At 39.2% G+C, this 24,851-nt stretch overlaps 1 protein-coding gene across 5 annotated transcripts in view; it reads left to right on the forward strand.

The window, feature by feature from the left end:
- Positions 1–24,851, forward strand: part of LRBA (LPS responsive beige-like anchor protein) — a 414,817-nt gene that overhangs the window by 341,035 nt on the left and 48,931 nt on the right. For all 5 annotated transcript variants that reach the window (XM_077300118.1, XM_077300120.1, XM_077300119.1 and 2 more), the window contains one exon: positions 15,623–15,790. In XM_077300118.1, coding sequence (XP_077156233.1) covers positions 15,623–15,790 — 168 coding nt within the window. The remainder of the gene's footprint in view (positions 1–15,622; positions 15,791–24,851) is intronic.

Genomic DNA, 24,851 nt, shown 5'->3' on the forward strand with positions numbered 1-24,851 from the left:
AGTCCCCTAGCAACAGCCAATACCCTTCCCTATACAACAGGGATTTTCTTTTTTTTTAATGCAGCTGAATTGATGAATGACATAGCAAGGTTCTCCAAATGCCCAGCATTCTTTTTTTTAAATCTATAACCTCTTTCACTATGGAAACATGCCTTTCCCTTTATATATCCACAACAAAAGGGGATAGAGACTTACCTTTATAAAATAATGAAAGCTGAGAATTCTAAGAACCTGATACATAGACTTTTATTTCACTATAACAATATTCAACAATATTCAATTTTTTAAAAGCTCCCCCAGAGAAGGAAGGTTTATAGGGACAGGGGCAACAAAAATGGCTGTCATATGGATGGGAACTGGCAAAAGTTGAACTTTCCTATTAACATGGCAGACATCTAGGTTCCTCTGTGATCCAAGCTTGGGAAAGCTTGGAGAAAAACAAGGGAAACCATTAATAGACTATGATGCTGTGGGGAGCCAGGAAAAAACACACTTGAAAAACAAAGCACTTGAACCTGGGACAAATTAGCCATAAAGAAATTGCCTTTGCATGCCCCATTGCCTCTCATTCTAAGGGAAAGGAATGGTTGTATATATATAGTTGCATATAAATTCTACAGAATATAAGCCTCTAGACCAGTGGTCCCCAACCTTTTTGTCACCGGGGACCGGTCAACGCTTGACAATTTACTGAGATCCGGGGGGGTAGTCTTTTGCCAAGGGACATTGCTGCCACCTGAGCCCCTGCTCCACTTGCTTTCCTGCTGGTGCCCCTGACTTCCCACCACCCACTGGGGGCTGCTGCCAGCAGCAGCTGTGTAGTGCCACGCCAAGGGGGAGTTCCAGCCATGGCGGCCGCTGGAGAGCACCAAAGGTGAGCCGGTGGCAGAGTGGCAGGGCAACCCCTGAGGCAGCAGCCAGGGAGGAAGATGAAGAAGAGCTGCGGCCCGGTACTGACTGATCCACGGACCGGTACCAGTCCCTGGACCGGGGGTTCGGGACCACTGCTCTAGACAACATGAATAGCTGTATGACTGTAGACACAACATTAATACATGATGAACATTGCTTGTTTCTTAAGTGCATGCTAAGGTATTGTCATATGGACTATTGTGGCTGTGTTGCCTGTGTGCGTGATTTTACAATAGAGTATGGTTGCTTAGGGCCATTCCGCACCTAGAAAGTATAAGGAGTCACTTACCTTTTGCAGACACCATATTGTTGGTGTTTCAAACAATGTCGTCTGCGTCCAGCTTCCCATCAGAAAACTGGCAGCTACATTCTCCAGTTAAAAGCGCTAGCTGGAGAATCCTGAAAACTGGATTCCCCCAGCTTTGTAGCGTGAGCAGCAGGACCGCAACCAGCAAGCACTTGCAAAATGGCTGTGCATAACGAAAGCAAACAAAGTAGCGAGTTCTCTGTGTTAATTGCATGCCCACCCCCCACCTTCCTTCTCCCAGCAACAGGGATTTTTTTTTCTTTAGCAAATTGCTTGGAGCAACGCATACTCGTTGCTCCAGCCAGGCAGCACAAGGCTGGGGTGGCATTAAAATAAGCACTATGCATCTATGAGTAGATACATAGGCATAGAAATGGAAAAGTTTTACTAAAAAAAAAAGATTGCTTTTCCTTTAAGACTGGAGAGAAAGGTGATTGGCTTGCTGCCATGATTGACAGGCAGGGAGAGAATCCTAGATATAGTGAGTCCCTCTCATCCATTTAAATCAGCTGTGCGGAGTGCTAGGAAGTGTAAGAAGAAGGCCAGAGAGCGAGGAGGTGAAGAATGATGGTGGTGGGAAGGGCCACATTTTTTTATAGCGTTAAGCCATTGTGCTGGCTTGATGTCATTTTTTAGAAGTGCGGAATTGCCCTTCATTTTACCTATATCTCTATGTTCATTTTGTCACTATTTCCATGCTTCTTTATTTACACAAGTAGATGGTTGGCTGGGATGTTAAAACAACTCTTTATTGCATATAATTTATCTGTGCCATTCTCTACATGTATTTTTCACTTAAGTGGGTTTGCTTTCCTTTTTACTTATGCCTCCTAGCTACACATGTGCACCATATGAAATTAAACAAAAGGGAAGATATCCCAAAGGTTTACTTTACAGATTAAAATAAAAATTAAGCATCAATTAATTTACACACACCCCACCCAGTCTCCTCATCACACAACACTCAACACAGATAATATCAGAGATAGCAAGGTAAAGTTTCTTGTTTTTTTTTTAAATGGGAGAAGGATGACCCTTAATGAAAACTGCTTTAAAACTTTTTTTCCAGAGAATACGGTTAAAACTTGCTGTCATTAAAACTGAAAATTAGGGAGAAATGGCAGGGAAGACTCAAACCATGTAACTTTAGGGGAAATAACTTCCTGACAAAATATTGCCATCAGTTTACTAATACAGGGCACCATCCATACAAATGTGGCAAAAATAGAAAAGACTTGATAAGAACCTTAAATATTACCATGTAAGAGTGTGTGACATATAAAATACACAACATTTTTAGACATACAGTTAAGCAATTTCTGTCTCACTGTTTGTTTCCAGACAAAAGCAAAATGGCTGGTTCTTGCCATACTCCTGGAAGTGACATCACTATCCATAGCCTTAGTCCCACTTTTATTTTCTCCCACTATCTTTACTACTACAACAGCTCTGCCGGAAAGAAAAGTGGGAATTGAGAAAACTACCTGACACCCCCCCCCCCCCCCGTGCCATAGCACATCAGAGCTCCCACAGACCTCTGGTTGGGAATCTCTGGCCTAGATACTATATTGGTAAGTGAACCTCCATCAAAGGAGGCTTTGTTCTTCTGGAAAGGGGAAGGAGAATCTTTTAATGAAATATAAATTTCGCGTTTTACAGATACAAGCAGTGTATGAACATCAGGAAGACCAATTATGCAAGTGGAGAGAAAGCCAGCCCAGCGCCTGCATGACAGCGGGGCAAATCTCCGCTTATGTATGACATCGCTGCTGGCACAGCCCCCTCCTGGCCGTGGCCTGCTTTAGGGCCTACAATGCCCTGCATTAAGGGAATGCTGATTTTTCTGTTCCCTTTTTAAACATAGGTGACATTGGTGGCCATGCTGGACCCATACAGGTGTCCCAGCAGGGGCACAAAATTTCCTGTTTGGTTCCACGGCTGTTTGGTTCCACACCGCTGTAGAGTAAACGGGACTCTTTTTCACCCCCACATGGTCGGATAGTGTTGTAATGCTATCCCACTTTTGTGCTGTGAAAAACCCCCACCCACCTTCAGCCGCCAGAGTGAGTTGCGGCAGACTCTTTCTGCCCCATAGTTGTGCATAGGCACACATTACTCAGGGGCGGACTGTGTGTGCTGGGGGATTTCTTACCCTGTTAGTACATGTCAAGCAGCGGGGCACAGCCATGCACAATCAGTCAAAAAGGTCTCTGATTGCCATGCTGGGGAATTTACAGTAGGGAGAAACAATAACATTCTGTTTTTTAATATGGAGAAAAATAAACATCCATTTGTAATTACAACAAAATTACCATTAGACTTGAGGATCAAAGCTCATGCTGAAAACTCATGGGTAAATTCTGCTGCCATATGGATGTCTGAAAGTTAATCAAAGCAATATATATGTTTTGGTTTACTTTGGTTCAAGAATTTCGTTGTCTGGAAAGGTGAAATTTTTATAACAGATTTAAATTGGCACAGAAGAATGATTTAAATCTGTTTCCTTTCTGAACTAATTAGAAATGGACTGTTGGTTTAAAGTTGTAATTCAGTTACTTTAAGACTGTTTACAATGTATCCTTTTGAAAAACTACGGGTGCCTGGCTTTTGTTGGGAAGCAGAAAGTCTGGATGGAGTAAGCAACCTGCAAAGGAATTTGATTTGCTCCGTTTCTAAAATTAAAGACAAATATCTGTTTCTATTGGATTATAAACAGGTTCTGGATAGCTTCAACTGCTACATAACCCAGTGATATTTTAATTTGCCGGGTAGACATGTTTACTGTGTACTGTGTAGTTTATGAGTGTTACCATAAATGAGGTAATCTTGCATCTTGGTTTCCATGTGTGAAACATTACATGAGCAAATACAGCTGGGTTGTTACTTGATGATCTTAGTGGGCTTTATTTGGCTACAAACTGTTGTGCTCAACTGTTTAAAATATTTGCTCTGATATTTGCTCAGCCTTTTATGACATCACCAAAACCAACATTTTTTTTTAAAAAGCTGCAAAGTGCAACTTCAGTGGACTTATCAATGATAACCTTAAATATAACATGGCATTCCCAACCATGGTACTATTTCCATACAACCACATATGTCATATGTTTGAACAGTAGCCAGCAGTCTGAAGTCAAGGTAATGCACATAGGGGGGAACAGAAATGACATTAGGGTTGCCAGGCAGTGGAAGAGGACTATGCCAGCATCAGTGACATTATTGGCAATGTTGTGATGTTACTTGCAGCTCTAAAGTAACTTTATCAGGTTGTATTTAAATGGTTCTCAGTCAGTTCAAAGTTTCCTGAGTACACATCCAGAGTCAACCTCCCCTAGTCATGTGCTCATGTAGAGAATGTCCAGCCCCCCTCCCCACATATCCAATCATGTTGTTCACTGACTTAACCATGGTGTTTGCAGGAAGTAATAAGGAAACTTAGACTATGGGGTTTTTGTAAACTGCTATCTGGAATTAGCTTAAAAATTGCATTGACTTTATGTGTAGGTCATTGCATGGAATTATATAAAGTATGTTAGGTATCCCAGTCCTTCCAGTTATTAAGGCATAGCAGCTTCAATTGTTTTCTCATCCGGATCCTGATTAAGAAAATATTTTGGCAGGATTCTTGTTGCTGCCCAAAATGATCATTTAAAACTGCATATCTGTAGAAAAAAGGGCTTCTAAAATACTTACAAATTAATGTATAAACAGGTTCTTAAGAGGCTGAGAAAAGAGAGACAGAAGAGGGTCAAGAAAAGCAATGTAATACTATAATGTTTTTAGATGTATACACGACATTGGCTCAGTTTGTTAAGCTACCTGATGTCTTCATGTGTAGTTTAAACAAGGATTTGTTCTTGGGTTGCTCGTTCTTTTCAGCCTTCTTCTTAAGGAGATGGATGATAAATGGAAACATAAACATAGCATGAGAATGTGAACTAGCTCCCAAACATTTCAGTAGTTTTATAAACAACTGGTCATTGTTACCTTTAGTTGGATTACAGTTTCCCTTGGAACAGCAAGGCACTTCATCTTTGTTACAGAGCTGAATCTTAATGTTTTGGTATATTTTGCTTAAGGACTTCAGTGTTTAACTAATAATATAATTGTACATTCATTAAACATTGCATTTTGAGCGATGGAACAGTAACAACCTAAACTGAAACTATTGACCATAAACGGAAATATTTTGGCTTGAACCCAAGTCTTTTACAGAGTTAATTTTAGTCATATCTGCTTTAAACAACTTAATTATATACTGCCCATGACTTTAGAGCTTTACTGAAGAAAGCGACTGTTCATTTTAAATTCCTGGCATACATAGTAAGCTTTCAGTTTGAAGAAGCCTTCTTCTTTTTCAGAAGAAATTACTGCTCTCTCTAAATTGGTTTAGGCCAAAAGGGTCATCTTAAGACTTATACTGGTATCCCATTGGGAATTTATATTACAAATCCACCAATACTTTTGTACAGCTGTTGACTTAATTTGTGTTTGGAGACTTCAGAAGTAGAACAAAATGTTTCCTACTCAGTTTTAACTTCTTGTATTTAGGCATAGCTGCAATCTGACAACTGTGTGAGAGGATTTTGTTGCTGGTGTTTTTTTACAAAAATAAGATAATAAATATATCACAATTGAAATCACAATGAAGATTTTAAACATCGACGAGAAAACAAGATCTGCATTTATGATGAACCTTTCAAAAAGGACATTTTGGCAAATGGGCTAAGTCAGACATTTCACTTCATTTTGGTTTAAGGTACACAAACAGTTTAAACAGCTTTGAAATTTATACAATTTTTGTTTAGCTGTCAAAACATTTAATTATACTATGCCTTGAAGGTGTAAAGCTGTCAAATAAATCAGAGTCTTACGTAAATGTTTGGGAAATAGCTCAGGCTACTACACTGGAGATGCTACTTGGCAAAACTTTGCTATAAATGTTTTCGGCACCAGGTATGGGACAACACTGGCCTAATGACTCCTAATGAGCAGATAGTAATGAAGCAGATTCAGGAATTAAACATGCAGCTTCTGAGCACTGTGAAACAGTGAACCTTGTTCCAAAACTTAGGTTTCTTTTCACAGTTCCCCTGCCTCCCAAGCTGGTGTTGCCAAAATGAATAAGCATTCGCTCAAGAATGCTGATGAAATTGGCCCAGAAAATATTTTTAACAGAAGGCTCTTGTCATTTGATTTTGGGTAAGGCTATAATGAATATACTTGTACTACAGTGTTGAGAGTCTGGATATTCTGAAAATTGTCTTCAGGAACTCTAGCTGGATGAGTGGGTGACAGGAGTGGCAAGGCAAACTCTCAACCTGCCAGAGGTGATTGGGGTGAAGTAAATTAGTACCACCCCTTTGAAGCTTTTCTTTTCCACTTCAAAATAATGAATGGGGAGGCCCTTGAATAAAAGCTGCTTTTCATTAGTGCCACCCAATACCCATTTGAAAGAAAGAGCCCTCCTAACACACACAAACACTGATAGTAAAGGGAAGCTTCCCCTTTCTACAAGGAAGAGTTCAGCTAAACAGCTCCTAGTTTCTCTTTCCAGTCAGGTGGCTTCAAATCAAAGTTAATTACTGTAGTCATTTATTCTAATCACTCTCCTTCTATGGCTAGCTGCCTTCTGTCATGGGGTGGCATCGTTTGAAGCCAGTTAGGTTTGAAAGCCACTGCAGGGTACTTGAGCCTCATTAGTGAGGCTTATCCATGCCTGGCTCGGGATGTGATCCCTGATTAACTCTCAGTTAGTCTCCTTCCCTAGACAACACTCCTCCTTCCTCTTCAGTTCCATTTAACTCTTGCTGTGCTGCTTACTATCAGGGAATGTTATTTAGCTACAGAGATGACTCCAAGAGGAAGGGGATGCCTCTACAGAATATCTCCTATTACCCAATGTGCTTCCAGATTTCAGGCACATTATATAAATATCCTGTAGTGCTGATTACCATATTATTTACTTCCATTTCCTTAACTGTATTTTAAGTGTGTACTCCAAAATCACTGGCTGTACTATGATGCTCTTGTCTATCTCACCTCTTTTTCTAATCACCTCTGTTTCTCTGCTATTGCGCTGTTTAGAACAACTGTATTTTTGCTTAGAATTGCACTGAAAACCTCCAGTGATATAGTCCTTCTACACCAGTTAATTTGCATTCTTTTAGTATAACTAGAAAATTGTGATTGAGGATACAAACTTCCTTCTGATCACTAACTAGCATATAGCTGGTAATAGAACCTCTTACTCCTACTAAGTAGAGTTGTTTGTTTAATTAGGGTATTGTTTTTGTGTTTGTATGTGTTAGGTTTGGATTTTTAGCCGTGACTTAAAGGATTGGCATTAGTTCCCACAAACAAAGGTTTGATCATTGAAGTATATGCCATTAAATGGGCTAGAACCAATGGGCTAGAACCAATCAAGCTGCAGGGAGTGAGAATTTGGGTTGAGGAAGAAATATAAATTGCATTATTGTGCCATGCTTAGTAGACTTACTAGATGGTAATTTTCTAATTTTTATCATATTTATTAAAAGCTGGATTGCAAATACAAGGGATGTATGTTTTTATTTTTAAAAAGCTTTCACAGCAAAAGCAAATGAGTCTTCATTTATCAAGTCCATGGTTGAATCAACAACAAATGAGTGAATTAACAATGAAAATATTTTTAAAAAATGTTGAATGTTCCTGTGCAGAGGACAGTGCTGTGAAGAGGTACTCCCCTTTGATTTCAGTAGATTTAGGCTAGAATAACTCTGAATAGGGTTTTACTGAGAGTTACTTGCAGTAGGAATCTAAGCAGAGAGTTATAAACTTCTAAATCTATTGAAGCCAATGTTAATAGATAACAAATGTAAAGTATGTATTCAAGTATATATAAAAGGTTAATTGTTTTTAATATGAAAACCACACTTTGCAATACATTCATTGTGAAGGCTCCTAACAAATTTGCATATTCTCCTTCAATCTAGGTAAAAGATACAAATCTCATTTAAGATTAAAGCTTTGAATTTCAAAGGAAACATGACTTTTAATACGTAAACCACTATTTTTTTCTTGTTCATCATCTACATTTTTACTTAACAGGGATACTTATTTATTTGGAGTTTTGTGCAGAATTGCTGCAGAGAGGTGCTTAAGCCCATTTTATAAAAATGTGTTTATTCCAGCACCTTATCCAAGATGTATGCACTATGAATATGAAGACATGTAAACTTGCTAATTTCCATACTTCATGTCCAAAGGAATTCCTGAATAGTCAATATTCTAGCCTGGCTTTATACTTGGTACTTTTACAGATACCAGGGTGTTAACTGCTACTGTTTTACAGTTATTTAGTGCTATGTTGTGCCAGCTGCACAGAGCACACTTTTCTAAACCAAAGAGATGGTAGAGGCAACTTCTGAGAGCAGCAGTGCTAATAAGGAAATTCCTAACTCACCCTTTCACAGTCACAAACTTCCAGAGTCCCTTATTCACCATTTTTAAACCTCAGCTCTTCACTGCTGAGTGATGCTAAGTGTAGAGTCTTCATACATCCCATGGAGTCTTCCTCTGGCAGAAGAAACTCTTCTATCAATAAAAGGCTTGACTGAACAGAGTAGTAGGATACAATGATAATAGCAGTAATTGCCAGCTTAATTTAGTAGATAAGAGCAGTGGTCTCTAATTTAGAGGACTGGATTTGATTCCCTACTTCTGTACATGCATCCAGCTGGGTGACCTTGGCCAGTCACAGTTATCTCAGAGCTCTCTCAGCTCCACCTTCCTCTCAGGATGTCAGTTGTGGAAAGAGGAAGGACAGGTGATTGTCAAATGCTTTGAGACTCTTTCGGGTAATGAAAAGTGGGGTACAAAAAACCGCACATAATATTTATAACTCACCTTAGAACTTAGAATATGAAATGGGACGAATATCTAATAGCTTTAAGCTTGGCATCTCACTATATAAATTTACCTCTGGTTAAGGCAGAAGACTGAACTGGGAGAACAAGCAAAAATGGAACGGTACAAGATGAGCCATTATAAAACAGAAGGCATACTGTAGAAGGAAACCTATGGTTAGAAGATTGTTGGAAGTTGCCAGATGTTGATCTTTCTCTCCTCAGTTTGGAAGTGTTCATACTGGTCCCAGATCTAAGATCATTGGTTGTAGAAATCTAGTGTCATCTTCTGGGAAAGGCATTCCATAAACATTTAGCTAATTTATATATATTCCCATTGAAAACCAGAGCTATAAAGATATGGCCAGACTACTTCCAGGGCTGATAAAAATCATGCCAGTGTTCAGTATGCTGAAACTAGTAGGCAAATTATGTGGCAGTTCTTACAGGTAATGATTCTGTCACCCCACAAATGAATGACTTTCATGAATGCTTCTTGCAATAAATAAGGTAAAAGAATGTGTACGCTTCATACACTTCTATTTAAGGAATTGGGATTCCATAGCAAACATAAACACAAAGTAATGACCAGTTGAAAAAGTCAGATTTAAATAGTTTTACAGGTATGCATTTCTTTCTACCTCTTTTCAAAGAGTTCCATATGACCGTATGTTCCCTCTTGTGCAGTTCTTTGTACATTGGTTATTCCAAAGAGAAGAATGGGATTTTGGGCTGTATCAAATGGAGTATCATTTCCAGATCATGAGATGTGATGATATCACTTTATTCTGCTCTGGTTTGGCCTCACTTGGAGCACTGTGTTCAGTTTTGGGTGCCACAGTTGGAGGGATGTAGACAAACTGGAGCGTGTTCAGAGGAGGGCAACAAAGATGGTGAGAGGTTAGGAGACCAAGACATACGAGGAAAGGTTGAGGGAGCTTGGTCTTTTTAGACTGGAGAGGAGATGACTGAGAGGGGATCTGATAACCATCTTCAAGTATTTAAAAGGCTGCCATATCAAGGATGGAGCAGAGTTGTTCTCTCTTGCCCCAGAATGACAGACCAGAACCAATGGGATAATATTAATGCAAAAGAAATTACATCTAAACATCTGGAAGAAGTTCCTGACAGTTAGAGCAGTTTCTCAGTGGAACAGGCTTCCTCGGGAGGTGGTGGGTATTTTGGAATTTTTTAAAGAGAGGCTGGATAGCCATCTGACAGAGAGGCTGATTCTGTGAAGGTTCAAGGGGGCTGCAGGTTACAGTGGATGAACAATAGGGTTGTGAATGTCCTACATAGTGCAGGTGGGGAGAGTAGATCACCCAGGAAGTCATTTCCAACTCTTATGATTCTATTATTCTAAGAAAGCATTTAAACAGATAAGAAATTTGAAGTGTGATATATACTTTATCAATAAAAAAATTTCCAAAGATGGTCACAGATACTGGGTATTAAAAGAGCACTAAAATTATGTGATAAAATTTAAGAAATTTTGAACAAATATGTTGTTCACCAAGACTACATGCAGTAGTTTTTCTTGTAAAATAAATGCAAATCTAGATGTACATTCATAAATATTGTTATTATGGAATACATGAATCCTGTTAGTCATAATTAGGAAGATGTTTGTTTTGTTGTTTTTCTGTGTTGTTGTTTTATCCTTCATATAGTTCTCTCTGAAACTCAAATACAAAGCCAGCACTTTAAGAATTAATGTCTTATTAAGCAGAGAGGAAATCTGGTAACTATTGAAGAGACCAGACCTAAGAATACACACAAACAATTTGTCAGTCTTCGTAAACGTGAATAGCTTTCTGCAAAGTGGCTGTTCTTGCTTTGTTTGAACAGACTAAACTTCCTTTTTGGACTTTAAATCTTAGAAGGGAATGTGATCCACATATTCAATCAAAATCATTTAATTCAAAGCATATTTTGATTAGAACAAAGCTGACATGGAAAGAAACTCTAGAATTTTTTTCAAGTTGAAAGGACTTTTTATCATATATTTAACAGGAAAATTTGAAACGGTTCTAATTAGGCTGAAAAAAAAATGGCCTTCATCGTTGTAAATTAGAAAGGTCATACATCAGTGTTAAGGCAACATTACTGCTAGTGTTTGAAATCCAGCACATGCAAATATAACAAAATGCTTGATTTTAAATTTTGCTTGTTGTCCATAGTATCAAGTTGCTGTTAACTTACATGGCCCTAAAGGAACGCGGTAGGTGTGTTTAAAAAGTAGGTGCATTTTTAAAGGAATATATAGTCTTAAAACTTGTTACTGTTTTTATGGCTCTACTCAGGCTTTTATCAAACATTTTAAGCTTTGTATTTATGGTGAGATAATTTTAGGTCAGATATTACTTGTTTTTACAAAATCAATATATGAAAGCCTAGCTTCCTAATTTCTTTAAGTTTTTGGTTTAGGAAACTGTGAATTCATAAATCTTGACTCAATTATTCTACGTAAAGATGCACAAAAATGTATGTTTGGTTTTGACACCAGTAGCAATAACTGAAACTCACTGGAATGTATAAGTATTCCAAACCAGGCAGGGGACCATTTCCAACATTTACAATATAATTCTGATTCATTTGTTTATTCCAAGGATGATAGAGAATGCAGCTCTTACATGAACAAGAATATTATAAATAACTATTCAAAATGACATAAAATATATCTTGGTATTCTCATGGTTCTTGTATAAATCTTGTTACATCAGTGTGATCCTTTTCACAATGGGCAAGTGTAATCTATTGTGCCGAAGGCCAAAATGTACAGAAAGAGAAACCAGAATCTCATGAATATTTTCTGTTTTTTTATATTCGCCACAGAATATTTAGGTTGAGCACTATTGGCTTATACAATTGCATTAGATATTAAATGTATTTCTGAATATTTCCTTTGTAGAATATTAGGCTCAATTTGTGGACGGTTCTGGTTTATTTTTGCCTTGTGAATGGACAAATGAAACTTACTAATAGGTGTTTGTATTTGACATCTATGTATTGTACTTTTTAGCATATCTCAAGTGTTTTAGTCTTGGTCTAATAGATCTCATTAAAAAAATAGATATCAGCCCCAAGACAGTTTGTCAAACCTAATATGAGTCCCACAGGACTGAATTGACAATTTGTATGTGGCTTTCCATGGCAGTCCTCTCGTGGTCTTATTTGATCCTTAACAATTGGGCATTAGTCTCTGATTTATTTTACAATAACTCAATAGAACTGAATATTATTGTACTGTGTTGGACATTTTAGTGGATTTTCTTCTTTACGAAATTTACTCAGCATACACACTGGGTGTAAATGATATATTCTGTATACTGTGGGAGCACTAACAATTGATTGGTTAGGGTTTAAGAGCAGCAAGGGGAAGGAAGTTAGTATCCCCTAGTTGCACTCCGTATTTAACTGTAGCTTTAATGAGCACTATCTGTCTCAGAACCTTTGAATGATCCTAAATGTTTAGGTTTCTGTAGTTTGCTCTATTTACTTCTGGCTACTGATTTTTGAAGAAGAGAGTTTTATAGCTTGATATCAATGAAGGGAATTACTGCATCTAAGGAGCATTATAGTTTCATAATTAACATTCAATCTATTTTATAAACCAATCAGTATCTAGCTGGCCGCATATATTATAACTATATCCATTGTTCTTGACAGCTGATTTTATTCTCTTTGTTCCTATAAGTCCTTATATCCTACTACTGTTATAAACAATTTGTAACATATTGATGATTACCTATAAAATATATATACTTATAAATATAGTTCTTTTTAGCAATTATCTTCATTATGCTAGACATTATAACATTAACAAGCAATGGAAAATGAAATTATGGGAATGGCAACTAAATTTCATGGTCATTGTTAATTTCTTTGTTACATTTTGACTAAACATACATTTGGATGCTAATTTAATCAAATTAGAAATTGGTATTGGCACTGATACTGTTTCATGTATGTGCTGGAAGATTTGTATTTTGAATATATATGATATGCAAGGTTAAGATGATGAACCAGCAATATTACTTAGGTTCATTGGCTTTAAGCACATTACTAAGAGAGTTAAATGTATAGTTCAATTTTGGTTCTGTCTACCATTTAAGGGGACCAGATTTGTATGATTTGCATGTAGAACATATATACATATATATATATATTCCTTTTCTGATCCTATGTTTTCATGTTTTCATGTTTTCATACACAAAAGCACACAAACACCCTGGTGATTGTCATTTATGGCATTTTATAGCCTTGAATTGGACTGCTATGGGAACACTTGTGAGAATTTTCAGAGTTCTTAGCTTATTAAACCATTTTGAAATCATTAATATTTAATTGGATTGGTTGCTTTTTATAGTTTTAATTGTGTATGCTTATGAAGGTTTTTTAAAAAAAAAACTTAAAGTATCAGCCAGAGTATTGCTTGCATAAATAATGATAGCTTATTTTTTGTGGGCATTTTTTGTGTTGGAAAATATCCCCATAAAGCCAGTTTCCTGGCGGTGGGTAGGAGAGTGATTTCATATAGCGTCTAGTCATCCATTATAAAGGATATTTTTAACAGTTCATAAACTGAGCTTCTAAATAAAAAAGGTATGAACATGAAGATATGGATAGGCTTTTCTTGATTGAAAGTTCTAATTAAGTGAATAGAGGAAAATTAACTGAAATTAGCTGTCAGAAAATCACATTTAAATGAGTGATGAGTTGCTCAGGCAGTAAACATTTAAATGATATAAATTGCCATTTAAGTGTATGGTTTAATGTTTGTCATGCATTAACATGACATGAGATTGCAGTGACAATCAAGCAGCTTGCTCTAATTTGAACATATTTAGGGCTTTTGTGTGGAGTGCACCACACAAATTAAGACAATTGCTGTTTTTATGTGTCAATTTAAATGTTTCTTCAGGCATCAGTTAATGAAACTAACCCATCATTTCTGTACACACCCTGCAGAATAGTTCTCAGGGTTTTAGAGTGAATCGCACCACTCCCCTCCCTCCCTTCCCACTATACATTCCATTGAAAAGGAAACTATGCTTAATTTCTGTAAGCTGCAAAAATGCTATGCTTTTTCTTCGCAGTGATTGATCTATACTTACCAAAAAAGGTCACATTTTGCACAAAGACTTTGCATTAGCTTGCTATAGCAATTTTTAAGTTGTTTTAATCAAAAAGATAAATGTAATCTAATTGCATTAAATACTGGCAAATATTTAATCTCTTTAACAATATTAATTGGTACTAATAATGGCTTTCTGTCTCCTGTAAAGTACAGTAAAGTACTGAAGAATTTTGGTATTTGTACTTCTGTATATTTATCCCTCCTGGCAAATAGATGGGGAAGAAATGGAGATAGTGACAGATTTTATTTTCCTGGGCTCCAAGATCACTGCAGATGGGGACTGCAGCAAAGAAATTAAAAGACGCTTGCTCCTGGGGAGCAAAGCTATGGCAAATCTAGACAGCATCCTAAAAAGCAGAGACATCACCCTGCCAACAAAAGTGCGTTTAGTCAAGGCTATGGTATTCCCAGTTGCAATGTATGGCTGCGAAAGTTGGACCATAAGGAAGGCCGAGCGTCAAAGAATTGAGGCTTTTGAACTCTGGTGCTGGAGAAGACTCTTGCGAGTCCCTTGGACTGCAAAGCGAACAAACCGGTCAGCCCTAGAGGAGATCAGCCCTGCCTGCTCCTTAGAAGGCCAGATCCTGAAGATGAAACTCAAATACTTTGGCCACCTCATGAGAAGGAAGGACTCCCTGGAGAAGAGCCTAATGCTGGGAGCGATCGAGGGCAAGAGAAGAAGGGGACGACAGAGAATGAGGTGGCTGGATGGAGTCACTGAAGCAGTAGGTGCAAACTTAAATGGACTCCGGGGAATGGTAGAAGACAGGAAGGCCTGGAGGATCGTTGTCCATGGGGTCGCGATCGGTCGGACACGACTTCGCACATAACAACAACAAATATTTATCCCAAGAGATCCTGCACGGAAGTACCTCAGTAATTTTAACTGAATGATAACACCTTAATGTAAAAAAATATCTTTCAGATAGAGGCATAGCAGTATGCATATAAGAATCTCTGTGCAAGAAACAACATTTACGACAATTATAAAGTTTAATTCTGATTTGGGCTACAACTCTAGGGCAGGGAAGTTAATTCTTCCTTTCCCTCCTATGTTACTATTCAGGTTCCAATGTCCTCTCAGAGACATTATTTGCCTGATTGGAGAAAACATTCACGCAATCTCAGCTGATAGAGAAGATGGGAGTTCCAAGAATGTAATGCAAGAGTGTGGGCACCAGAACTGATTGTATGGCTTTCCTGGTTAAGCTATATTATCCAAGCTCCCTTATCAGTATCTGTCCTCAGCTGTGGTCGATACATACTTTTGGATATGCTTTTCTAAGACTATTATGTATGTCATCTTTAAATGTATTCTTGTTATTTAAATAAACTTATTGTCAAGAACCATATTAAGGGCATTGTGTTCTGTTTCAGGCCTTGGAGAGTGAGTTTGTTTCCTGTCAGCTCCACCAGTGGATTGATCTTATATTTGGCTACAAACAGCAAGGCCCTGAGGCTGTTAGAGCCCTGAACATATTCTACTATTTGACTTATGAAGGAGCTGTCAATCTCAACTCGATAACAGATCCAGTATTGAGAGAGGTAAGCTCGTCTATGTCGGACAGAGTAAAATCTCATGAAAGATTCCATAGATAACCTGAATAGGTTCGTTCGTTCTCTCTCTCTCTCTCTCTCTCTCTCTCTCTCTCTCTCTCTCTCTCTCTCTCTCTCCCTGTGTGTGTCAGTAACACAGGGCCATGCTAATTTTCTCTGTATCATTCCAATTTTAGCATATGTGCTGCCAAAGTGAGGATAAATAGCATTATTTTCATTTAATCTTGCTGAGTTTCAGTGACTTCATTCATCAAACAATCCAGAAAAATTAAAAATATTATATGGCTTATATTTACTTATTTATATAGCTGATTTATAGCTCTGCTTTCTCACTGAAATTCAAGGCAGATTACAAAACATTTAAAAATTCAGTCACATAGCACAAACCATTCAATAACAATGCAGGAGGACTAGGATCACAGAAATTAGGTAACTATGCAGACTGTCTAAGGCAGGGATTCTCAACCAGGGGTTGGTGGACCCTTGGGGGCCCACAGGAATTTTGGAGGGGATCTGTGGCCTCCTGCATTAATGGATTTAGCCACAAGTTAGGGAACCAGCCACGTCCATTGCTCCCCTTCCCCCTCTCATGAGCATGAGTGAGTTCTCTTGTGGTTTCTGCACCTGGGAGGGTCCAGAGCCTGCACACCCTCTGCCATCTTAAACTACCTCATGTCTCTCCTCCCCCTTCAGCCCTCTTTTAGCCTGCCTGTTAACATGGGTGGCAATGTCATTTCTAGTGACATAACACTTCTGGGGTGTGTGGCAAGGAGGCATGGCCATCTGACAACTTCCAGAGCTCTTTGAAGCCTGAAAAATTATTTCAGGGGCTCCTTCATTGAAAGGCACTATAAACAATGCATAGAGTATATTATACTACCTTTGCACTCTGACAGTATGGTAGAAGCAAGATGATACATACAACAATCTTGGCAGTAATTTACAATTCTATCCATAAATTCTGAGTAAAACTTGGCAATATGCCATTCCTAAGAAATAATTTTACACAATTATTTATCAATGAAAGATTATTTGCTAGATTTTCTAGCTATAAGCAATCAGCAGGAGAGAGAGCATTGGGGATGGGTCAGATCCTAGAACATTGCATTGGTATGATGACATCACTTCCAAGTATTTGCTAGAAGTGACAATTTGCTAGAAGTGACTGTTGGAATGCCAACATTTCCAGGTATTTTTCTACTGCCCAGCTGAGTAGGTATTGGCTGAGAAATTTCCCACTAAAGCCGGAGAGTGTTATCCATATTATCTGCAAACAAGAGAAATTTGCTGCTGCATATTTTATGAAATAAAGCCATAATAAATGTAAAGTGGACCAAGAACATTTTAAAATTACTACCTCTAAACTCAAAATGATTAGTGCACGGGGTGAACTGCTCTATTCTGTACACTCATAAATGGAACACTATTGTTTCTACTTAGTATTGCAGCAACCTATCAAAGTAAAACTTGTTTTTTTGTTATGTCTTTTTATCATGAACAATCAACTACTTAGTTGGATTTTTGGTTGACACTTCTTTCTTATGCCTCCATGTTTTCTGCTAAACCTTAACCGTTTGAATTAGTTTGTATCATCTTCAGATTGCTGAGAATTTCCTAGTTACTGCATATATGTTTCCAAGCTTTTTCTTAGAGCTGCCAGGTCTACTGATGTAGTAAGAGACCACCATCACCACTCAGTAACACAGGCAAAAAAATGAAGGAAAAATTGGCATTGCATCGATGCAGTTATTTTCCTTCTGGCATGAACCTGGAAGTGACATAATTGCATTGGGGTGACACTTTGAAACTTTGTGATAAAATCCAGTTACATTTTCCCTGCTGCCCCACTGTCTCTCAAACTGGCTTTTTCTCCATAGTTATAGAAACATGCTTATTTTGGTGTGGTTTTTAAAAAGCTTTTTAAAAAAGTTATGTGAATTCTGTCACATGCCAGAATCTGTGTTTCCATGGGGAGCCTTGAGGTTTGAATATATGTGCAATCATGACTGAATACCTCCTAACTAGTAATTTAAGGAACGGCATGGAGGCTGCCAACCGACATCCTCCAAGTAACGTGAAAGAAACACAATATGAATCATCATGTTCACTATTTCCCATTCCTTGAAAGCAGCAGCCAGTGAATTGCAATGGGAAAGTAAGAAAACAACAATTATTGTCTGTACACATTTTTGCTTGATGTTCCTAGAAAGGTGGGGCAAAGGGCAGGGAGAAAGCAGTTGGCAGTAGCTACACAACCTCTGTAACATCTAGTTATGCCTGTAGAAAGGAAGACATGTCTTTCTTTTCTTTTTTGCCAAGCAGTCTGGAATGCTAAAATAAAAAAAAAATCTTATATGTTAATTCCCTGAATAGTTAACACTTGCAGCAAACGACCATCAGCATATTTGGAATAAAAGGGTTTTATTACCTACTTTAGTATTTCCATGATGTAATCAGAGTAACAGCCTGCAGCACATTAAATTTTTATGTAGTTTTTAAATGTTCCAAAACAGCTGTATTACCAGTATAACTGAGAGGCAGGCTCACTTATGCTTTGGCTAAAAAACAAGCATTTATTAGCAAAAAAAATAATAAAATAAAATTTAAAAATCTGTTTCCAGTCTATAATATTGTAGATTAATGGAGATGTTAAGCATCCTTTACTTCCCATGTTTTACCTCTTAAGAAAATGGGGTTCTCCAGTGGTTTCTGAGGCAGTCTGTACTTCTGGGAGAAGCTTCTCCCTATTGGAAGGCAGGGTCACCAATATCTGTGGAATTCCTGGAAGGGCAGGCGCTTCTCTGTATCTTAAGGCAAACTCATGTTGACAGTGATCCTTTACAGTGCTGCAGTCCTTATTACAACTCCTATATTTTCTACTTGTGCTTCTCTTTAATTTCCCTTGCCAGGAGGTTGACCAGTGAGAGGGAAGGACATCTGCTTCCTCCTCCCCTAATCTGAGTTGTTTTGGCAGCAGTACAAAGGGGAGTCATTGGCAAAGCCAGGGTTGTTTCCCCTTACAACTCTTTCACTCCTCAGGCTCTCTAGCCTTCATGCCAAGAGCTTCCCCAGTCATTTTCCCTGTAGAAGCATTGGTGGCTGACACACTGGAGTGGACCAAGCCCTCTGTGCAAACTCTAGAAGTTTGCTTATCATGGAGCCCTGGTTTCTCCCAATTAGGACCTTCTTCTTCATACATCTGCAGCCAAGCTTCTAAGTTTTACAACTTGGAGGATGAACAGTCACAATTCAATAACCCAGTAGTTTTCTTAGCACTATGATAGCCTCTAGGACGAGTTCTGCTAATAGACTTTATAACAGGGGTGGCAAAACTGTGACTGTCTAGATGTCTATGGATTACAGATACCATGAGCCTTTGCCAATTGCCCGTGCTGGCAGGAGCTCAATCGAACTGTCCATGGAACTGTAATCCATGGACACCTGGAGAACTAAAGTTATAATAATTTGTGGCAGATCTTCCAGTTATGCTGAAAAGTATATTGAAATAGATGGCAGCTATTTTCAGCCATCAGGAGAACTAGGAGAGGAAGGACCCTCTCATAGCACCCATATGCCAGGAGGTTTCTAAGGATCACATCCTTGTTCAGTCCACCTCATGTTCATTGTTTCCCTATTTGGAGCCTGAATGTAGTGTTTAAGGTGCTTTCTCAAGCTCCTGTTGAACCAGTGGCCTCTTGCTGTCTCAAAGAGTTCACCTTTCAAACTCTCTTCTTGGTGAGTATCATCTTGCTAGGTGGGTGCTAGAATTCAGGGCTCTTTCAGTGGATGAAGAGCTCTGTGTCTTTCATAAGGATAGAGTAATGCTTTGACCACATCCAGCATTTATCCCAAAAGTAAATGATGATGATGATGATGATGATGATGATGATGATGATAATGATAATAATAATATACTGCCCTTCCTGAGGGCTCAGGACGGTTTACAGGAAATAGGAAAAGATACAGATAACATATGGTAACAGGTGATAACAGTAATAACATGGTCATAATAACATTAGAAAATAGAAATTGCAAGAGCTTCAGTAGAATTCCAGAATACTTGATCTTTCCCTCCCTCTGCTTTAGCCCCAAGCAAAGGAGTGGCATTGCTTAGACATCAAAAGAGCCTTGCTTGTCTACAATAATAGGACTATGAAAGAAAGACCAATGTTATGTTTGTCTCTTTTAGGAAAGTTGCCTTAGGGCACAGAGTCTCTACTTCAACAATTAGTATGTGTGTTAGAAGATGAATTCTGCTTGCACACAAGTCCACAGGGTTAGACCTTCCTCCAGGCTTTACAAGTCACCCTTTAGAGGGGTAGCCTTCTCTGCAGCCTACAGATCTTTACCTTATTTAGAAGTAATTTGTAAGATTACTACCTCAAGTTTCATCAATTCGTTCACCAGGCATTACAGGATAGACAACTTAGCCTTATGGGTGGCTGCCTTTGGAAGGAGAATCCTCCAGCATGCCACTTGGTCTAAGCTCTTCCCTTCTTGGGGCACACTACTTTTCTGTGTCCCAGAAGCAGAGACTGCCCCAGACCACTAGAGAGCAGAATATTTATTTCACTTATTGTGAATCTTCCTTTTTGGTGGTTCTGGGGTGGGGCAGTCCCTTCTCATCTAAGGGTTGCACTACAGAACAAGAGGGGGTATGCAGCCTGAACTTAGGTGTACCTTACCTTATTTTCATCTGTCCTCTTCCTGGTGAGATTCTCTGGGAGTTTCTTCTGGTGTTCGGTATGTGTGTAAATATTGTGTTTTGTTGTGTTCAGTTTACCTTTTCAGCTGTCGGAAGTTTCTTCTTAGTTTTAATTTTTTAAATATCAAGAGAGAGATAGCTATGCTTCTTTGGAATTAGATTTGAAATCCAAGAGAGAAGGCTTCCCCCTTCTAGGAACTGTACAAAGACTGGCAACCCTGCCTGCCAGTAGGGAGAGGCTTTCCCCAGAAGTAGAGAGACTGCCCCTGAACCACTGGTTCATGGTAAGTGAGGAAATTATGCCAGTTGTATTTATTCCCTTGGATTTTATTAAGGGTGGGCAATTCAGCTTGGATAAGCCCCAAAATAATTAAATCAATGCTCATTTGGGTACTTTTTGAGCTTATCCAAGCTAAATCAAACATCCTATTGGAACCCTCCCACATCATCCTCATCATTATTATTTATTAAATTTATAGCCCACCTTATTCCGAAGCTCAAGGCAGGTTACATAAAAGCATACTCCATTAAACCTCTTCTCCTAAAACCAACAACCCCAATCAAATATCATCAGGTTAGTGAAGTCCTCCCCTCCAGTCAATCATCAAAAGGGGTTTACTCAATGACATAGTATAGTCTGAGGGGGCCTAATGATCTTAAGAACCTGGCATCAACCAAAGATCTGACAGAAGAGCTCCATTTTACAGGCCCTGTAGGATGTTGACAGTTCTGTCAGGGCTCTCAGCTCTCCTGGGAGCTCATTTCACCAGGTCAGGGCCAGGGCAGAAAAAGCCTATTCAGGTCCTCCCAGATATTGATGTTCTACTCTGGGGAGTAGTTCTTGGCTTGTGGTGGCTTCCTTTGTCCCGGCTGGAGCAAATGAGGGCAGGGCCAATGGCATTGCCTGGGAAGGCTTTGATGTGTCTGCATTTCCTTGTTTGCTCATGGGAGCCAGTGAAGAATATATATGGCTCTGGCAGACCTCCTCAGTGTCCAGTTCCTTGGACGAGGGGGTGACCTCCTTCATTTCCTCCTCCTTTAAAGACCTGGTACTTTGGATCTTTTTTAAAGAGCCAGATTCTTTTTTAATGGAAAGAAGTGACTATCTTTTTTCCTTCTGCAACTTCCTCCTTTACTCCTTCACTTTCTATTTGCAAATGTGTGGAACTAGTCTCTAAATGTCCTGCTGGAGCGGCAGGGCTTTTGAAATTGGAGGGACAGCTCCTTTTGTCCTGGAAAGGCATTAGGCCCTGCCTAGAGCAAGACAAGATGTGACCTAACTAGTTTTGGAAGACTTCCCCCGCTGAAGGAGAATGTGTTTATGTGTAGTTGATGATCTTGCCATTTACAGGATGGTACCTAAAGGAGACCCTGCTCAAATGAGCAGGTATTTTCCACTGCTTGGAAAATAGAAAAAGCAGACCATTTCTACTAGTATGTATATGTGTAGCACATAATAGAGTTGCCAAATCTGGCCTGAAAAATGCTTGCAGATTTGGATGCCGTATCTTCAGAGGACAAGGTTGACTCAGCCTTCCATCCTTCCGAGGTTGGTAAAATGAGTACCCAGCTTGCTGGGGGGGTAAACGGTAATGACTGGGGAAGGCACTGGCAAACCACCCCGTATTGAGTCTGCCAAGAAAATGCTAGAGGGCGTCACCCCAAGGGTCAGACATGACCCAGTGCTTGCACAGGGGATACCTTTACCTTTTACTTTCCGAGGAAAGAATTTGGAGAGGAATATAACCTAGAATCGGTGGTACACCATGGAGGGTGGCTGCCATTTCTTCTGGGGGAACTGATCTCTGTAGCCTGGATATTAGTTGTGATGCCAAGGGTATGTATATTTATATGCAGATGTAACAAAATGTGTTTCAGACCAACCATCTCAACTGCCCAAACAAAAATAGTAGACCCTTAGCATTGTATACCTGTAACATAAAATGCCTGTCAATATATAATGCTTTATCTATTCTGAGATATAGTATCTTGAGGGTTGCAAAGATATAGTATCTTGAGGATTCTGTGGTACCATCAACCATATTGAATCTTTAGTTATGAGTGAGGGTAAAAGTAGCTGTGTGCATATTTCTGTGTAATCATACTGATATGCATGAGATAAACTGCTTTTCCATGAGATAAATGAATTTATCATTCACCCTTTGACAGCCTCATCATCACTCTGTCTGTTAATCTGTCTCCTCAAGGACTTATTCAAACATCCCAAAATTCACAGCAGCTTTATTTGGCCAGCATTCTTCCCATAGCAAGGAACCTGCCAAGATCTATTTCACCTTTCTTTCAAAGTTTATCACAGAAATCACAGCGAGGATAAAATTTCGACATTATCTCTCACTATACAAAGCAGCTTTGTGGGGTTTTTTAAATTATTTTCTCACTGACGCTTCCAGATATCTTTAAACTTTGCATCTTTGTAATATTATGTCCTTGAATGATAATGGTAGACATACAGATGAAGATCCATAAATCCACAGATTATGCCTTTAAATGAAGTGTAATTCATCTTACTGGATTTCCAGTGGACAGTGTAGTTAAAGCCAGGTGCTCATTAAGTTCCCTTTAGTTGTATGTTTGCTCTAAATGAATCCTGTGTGTAAAGTGATACATATACTATATAAGTTATGGCTTTGTGAAAATGTGGTGAACAGTTGGAAGACTTTCTTTTCCTTAGTTGCAATAGGGTGAGACAGCTGATCTGTAGAATTAAATGAATAGCTTCATGCTCACTGCAGCTCTGAACAGCAATGTAGTGCTAAAGGACTTACTGCCTAAATTCAGGTGTAGGTGAGTAGAAAGCTTTTCCTGTACTTTACAACGCAGTACAAGGAGGAGCCTTTTTCATTTAGGTAGATTTGAGTCCAGTAGCAACTTAGAGACCGACAAGATTTGAGAGGGGGTATATGTTTTCAAGAGTCAAAGCTCTCTAGAAGGGTCCTTTGACTCTTGAAAGCTTATATCCCCAAAATTATGTTGATCCCATAAGACACTATAGTTGAATTAATTTTTAAAAACTCCTTGTGAATACTGTTCTTTAGTTAGGAACCCAACATTTGACCAAAAAATAGATTAGAACAAAACATTATTATGTACCACAGAGTTCAGTATTGTCAATCACGAGCTGTTAGCTCACCACCTCAGTGATATGGGGGACAGCCCTTCAGTGGCTTATCTCCTTCCTCTAACGTTGGGTACAGAGAGTCACTGTTGTGGAGGAACAGTCACGCCACTATTGACTCCAATGTGGGGTTCCACAAGCTGTGATCCTCTCCCCAATACTTTTCAACATCTTTATGTGCCCTCTAGGCCAGCTTGCCTGGGAGACTGGACTGAGTTTTCATCAGTATGCAGATGACCTGTTAATGACTGACTGGCCATCTGCTCCCCCCAATTTGCTGGCCAGATGTTTGGGAGCAGTGACAGATTGGGTCCAGCAAAGTTGCCTGGAACTAAATCCCCTGAAGATGGAGGTTCTTTGGCTTGGTAGGAAGGGATCAGACAACTAAATCCCTGTCTTGATGGGGTGCAGCTTTGTGTTGCACAGTTGGCCAAGAATTTGGGAGTGATCTTGGATGCCTCCTTGAATATGGAGGCGTAAGTCACTAAAGTAGCTTGCCAGGGATTTTTTCATCTATGGCAGGCCAAGGAACTAGCACCCTACCTGGCCCCAGAACACCTAGTCACAGTAATCCATGCTGCGGTCACCTCCACAGGAGGTGTAATCCAGGAGGATTACTGTAGTAATCCAGGAGGATTACTGTAGTAATCCAAGAGTTTACTGTAATTCACTACATGGGCCTTCCCTTATCCCTGACCCGAAAGTTGCAGTTGGCACAAAGTGCAGCTTCCAGGTCCTTACAATGACCCGATAGAGAACCCATGTTCAGCCTGTTCTCCATTGGTTGCTGAATGAGTTCCAGATCAGGTTTAAGGTAGTGGTTCTAACCTTTAAGGCCATACATGATCAGGGACCTGTGTACCTGAGGGACCGCCTCTCTGTATATGCTTCATGAAGAGCTCTGTGGATAGAAAATTCTAATCTGCTGATAATTCCTGCCCCTTAAAAGGTGTGCCTGGTTGAATAAGCTGCTGATAGAAACACAGGCTCTTATGGGACTCTCAAAGTTCTGAAGGGCCTGCAAAACAGCGCTCTTCCCCTGGGCATTTGATCAAGGTCTGGGCTGCACCTTAGCCATCTATCTGGGTCCCCTGCCTTCCACTCTTTGAACCACACTTCTTTGAAATACATCCCAGCTTGTTTGTCTGGCTCAATGGGATGTTACATCTAGAATGGAGTAGGATAATAGTTTTAGGCTGAATTTTAGA

This window comes from Paroedura picta, chromosome 10 (genome assembly GCF_049243985.1).
Source record: "Paroedura picta isolate Pp20150507F chromosome 10, Ppicta_v3.0, whole genome shotgun sequence".
NCBI classification, from domain to species: domain Eukaryota; kingdom Metazoa; phylum Chordata; class Lepidosauria; order Squamata; family Gekkonidae; genus Paroedura; species Paroedura picta.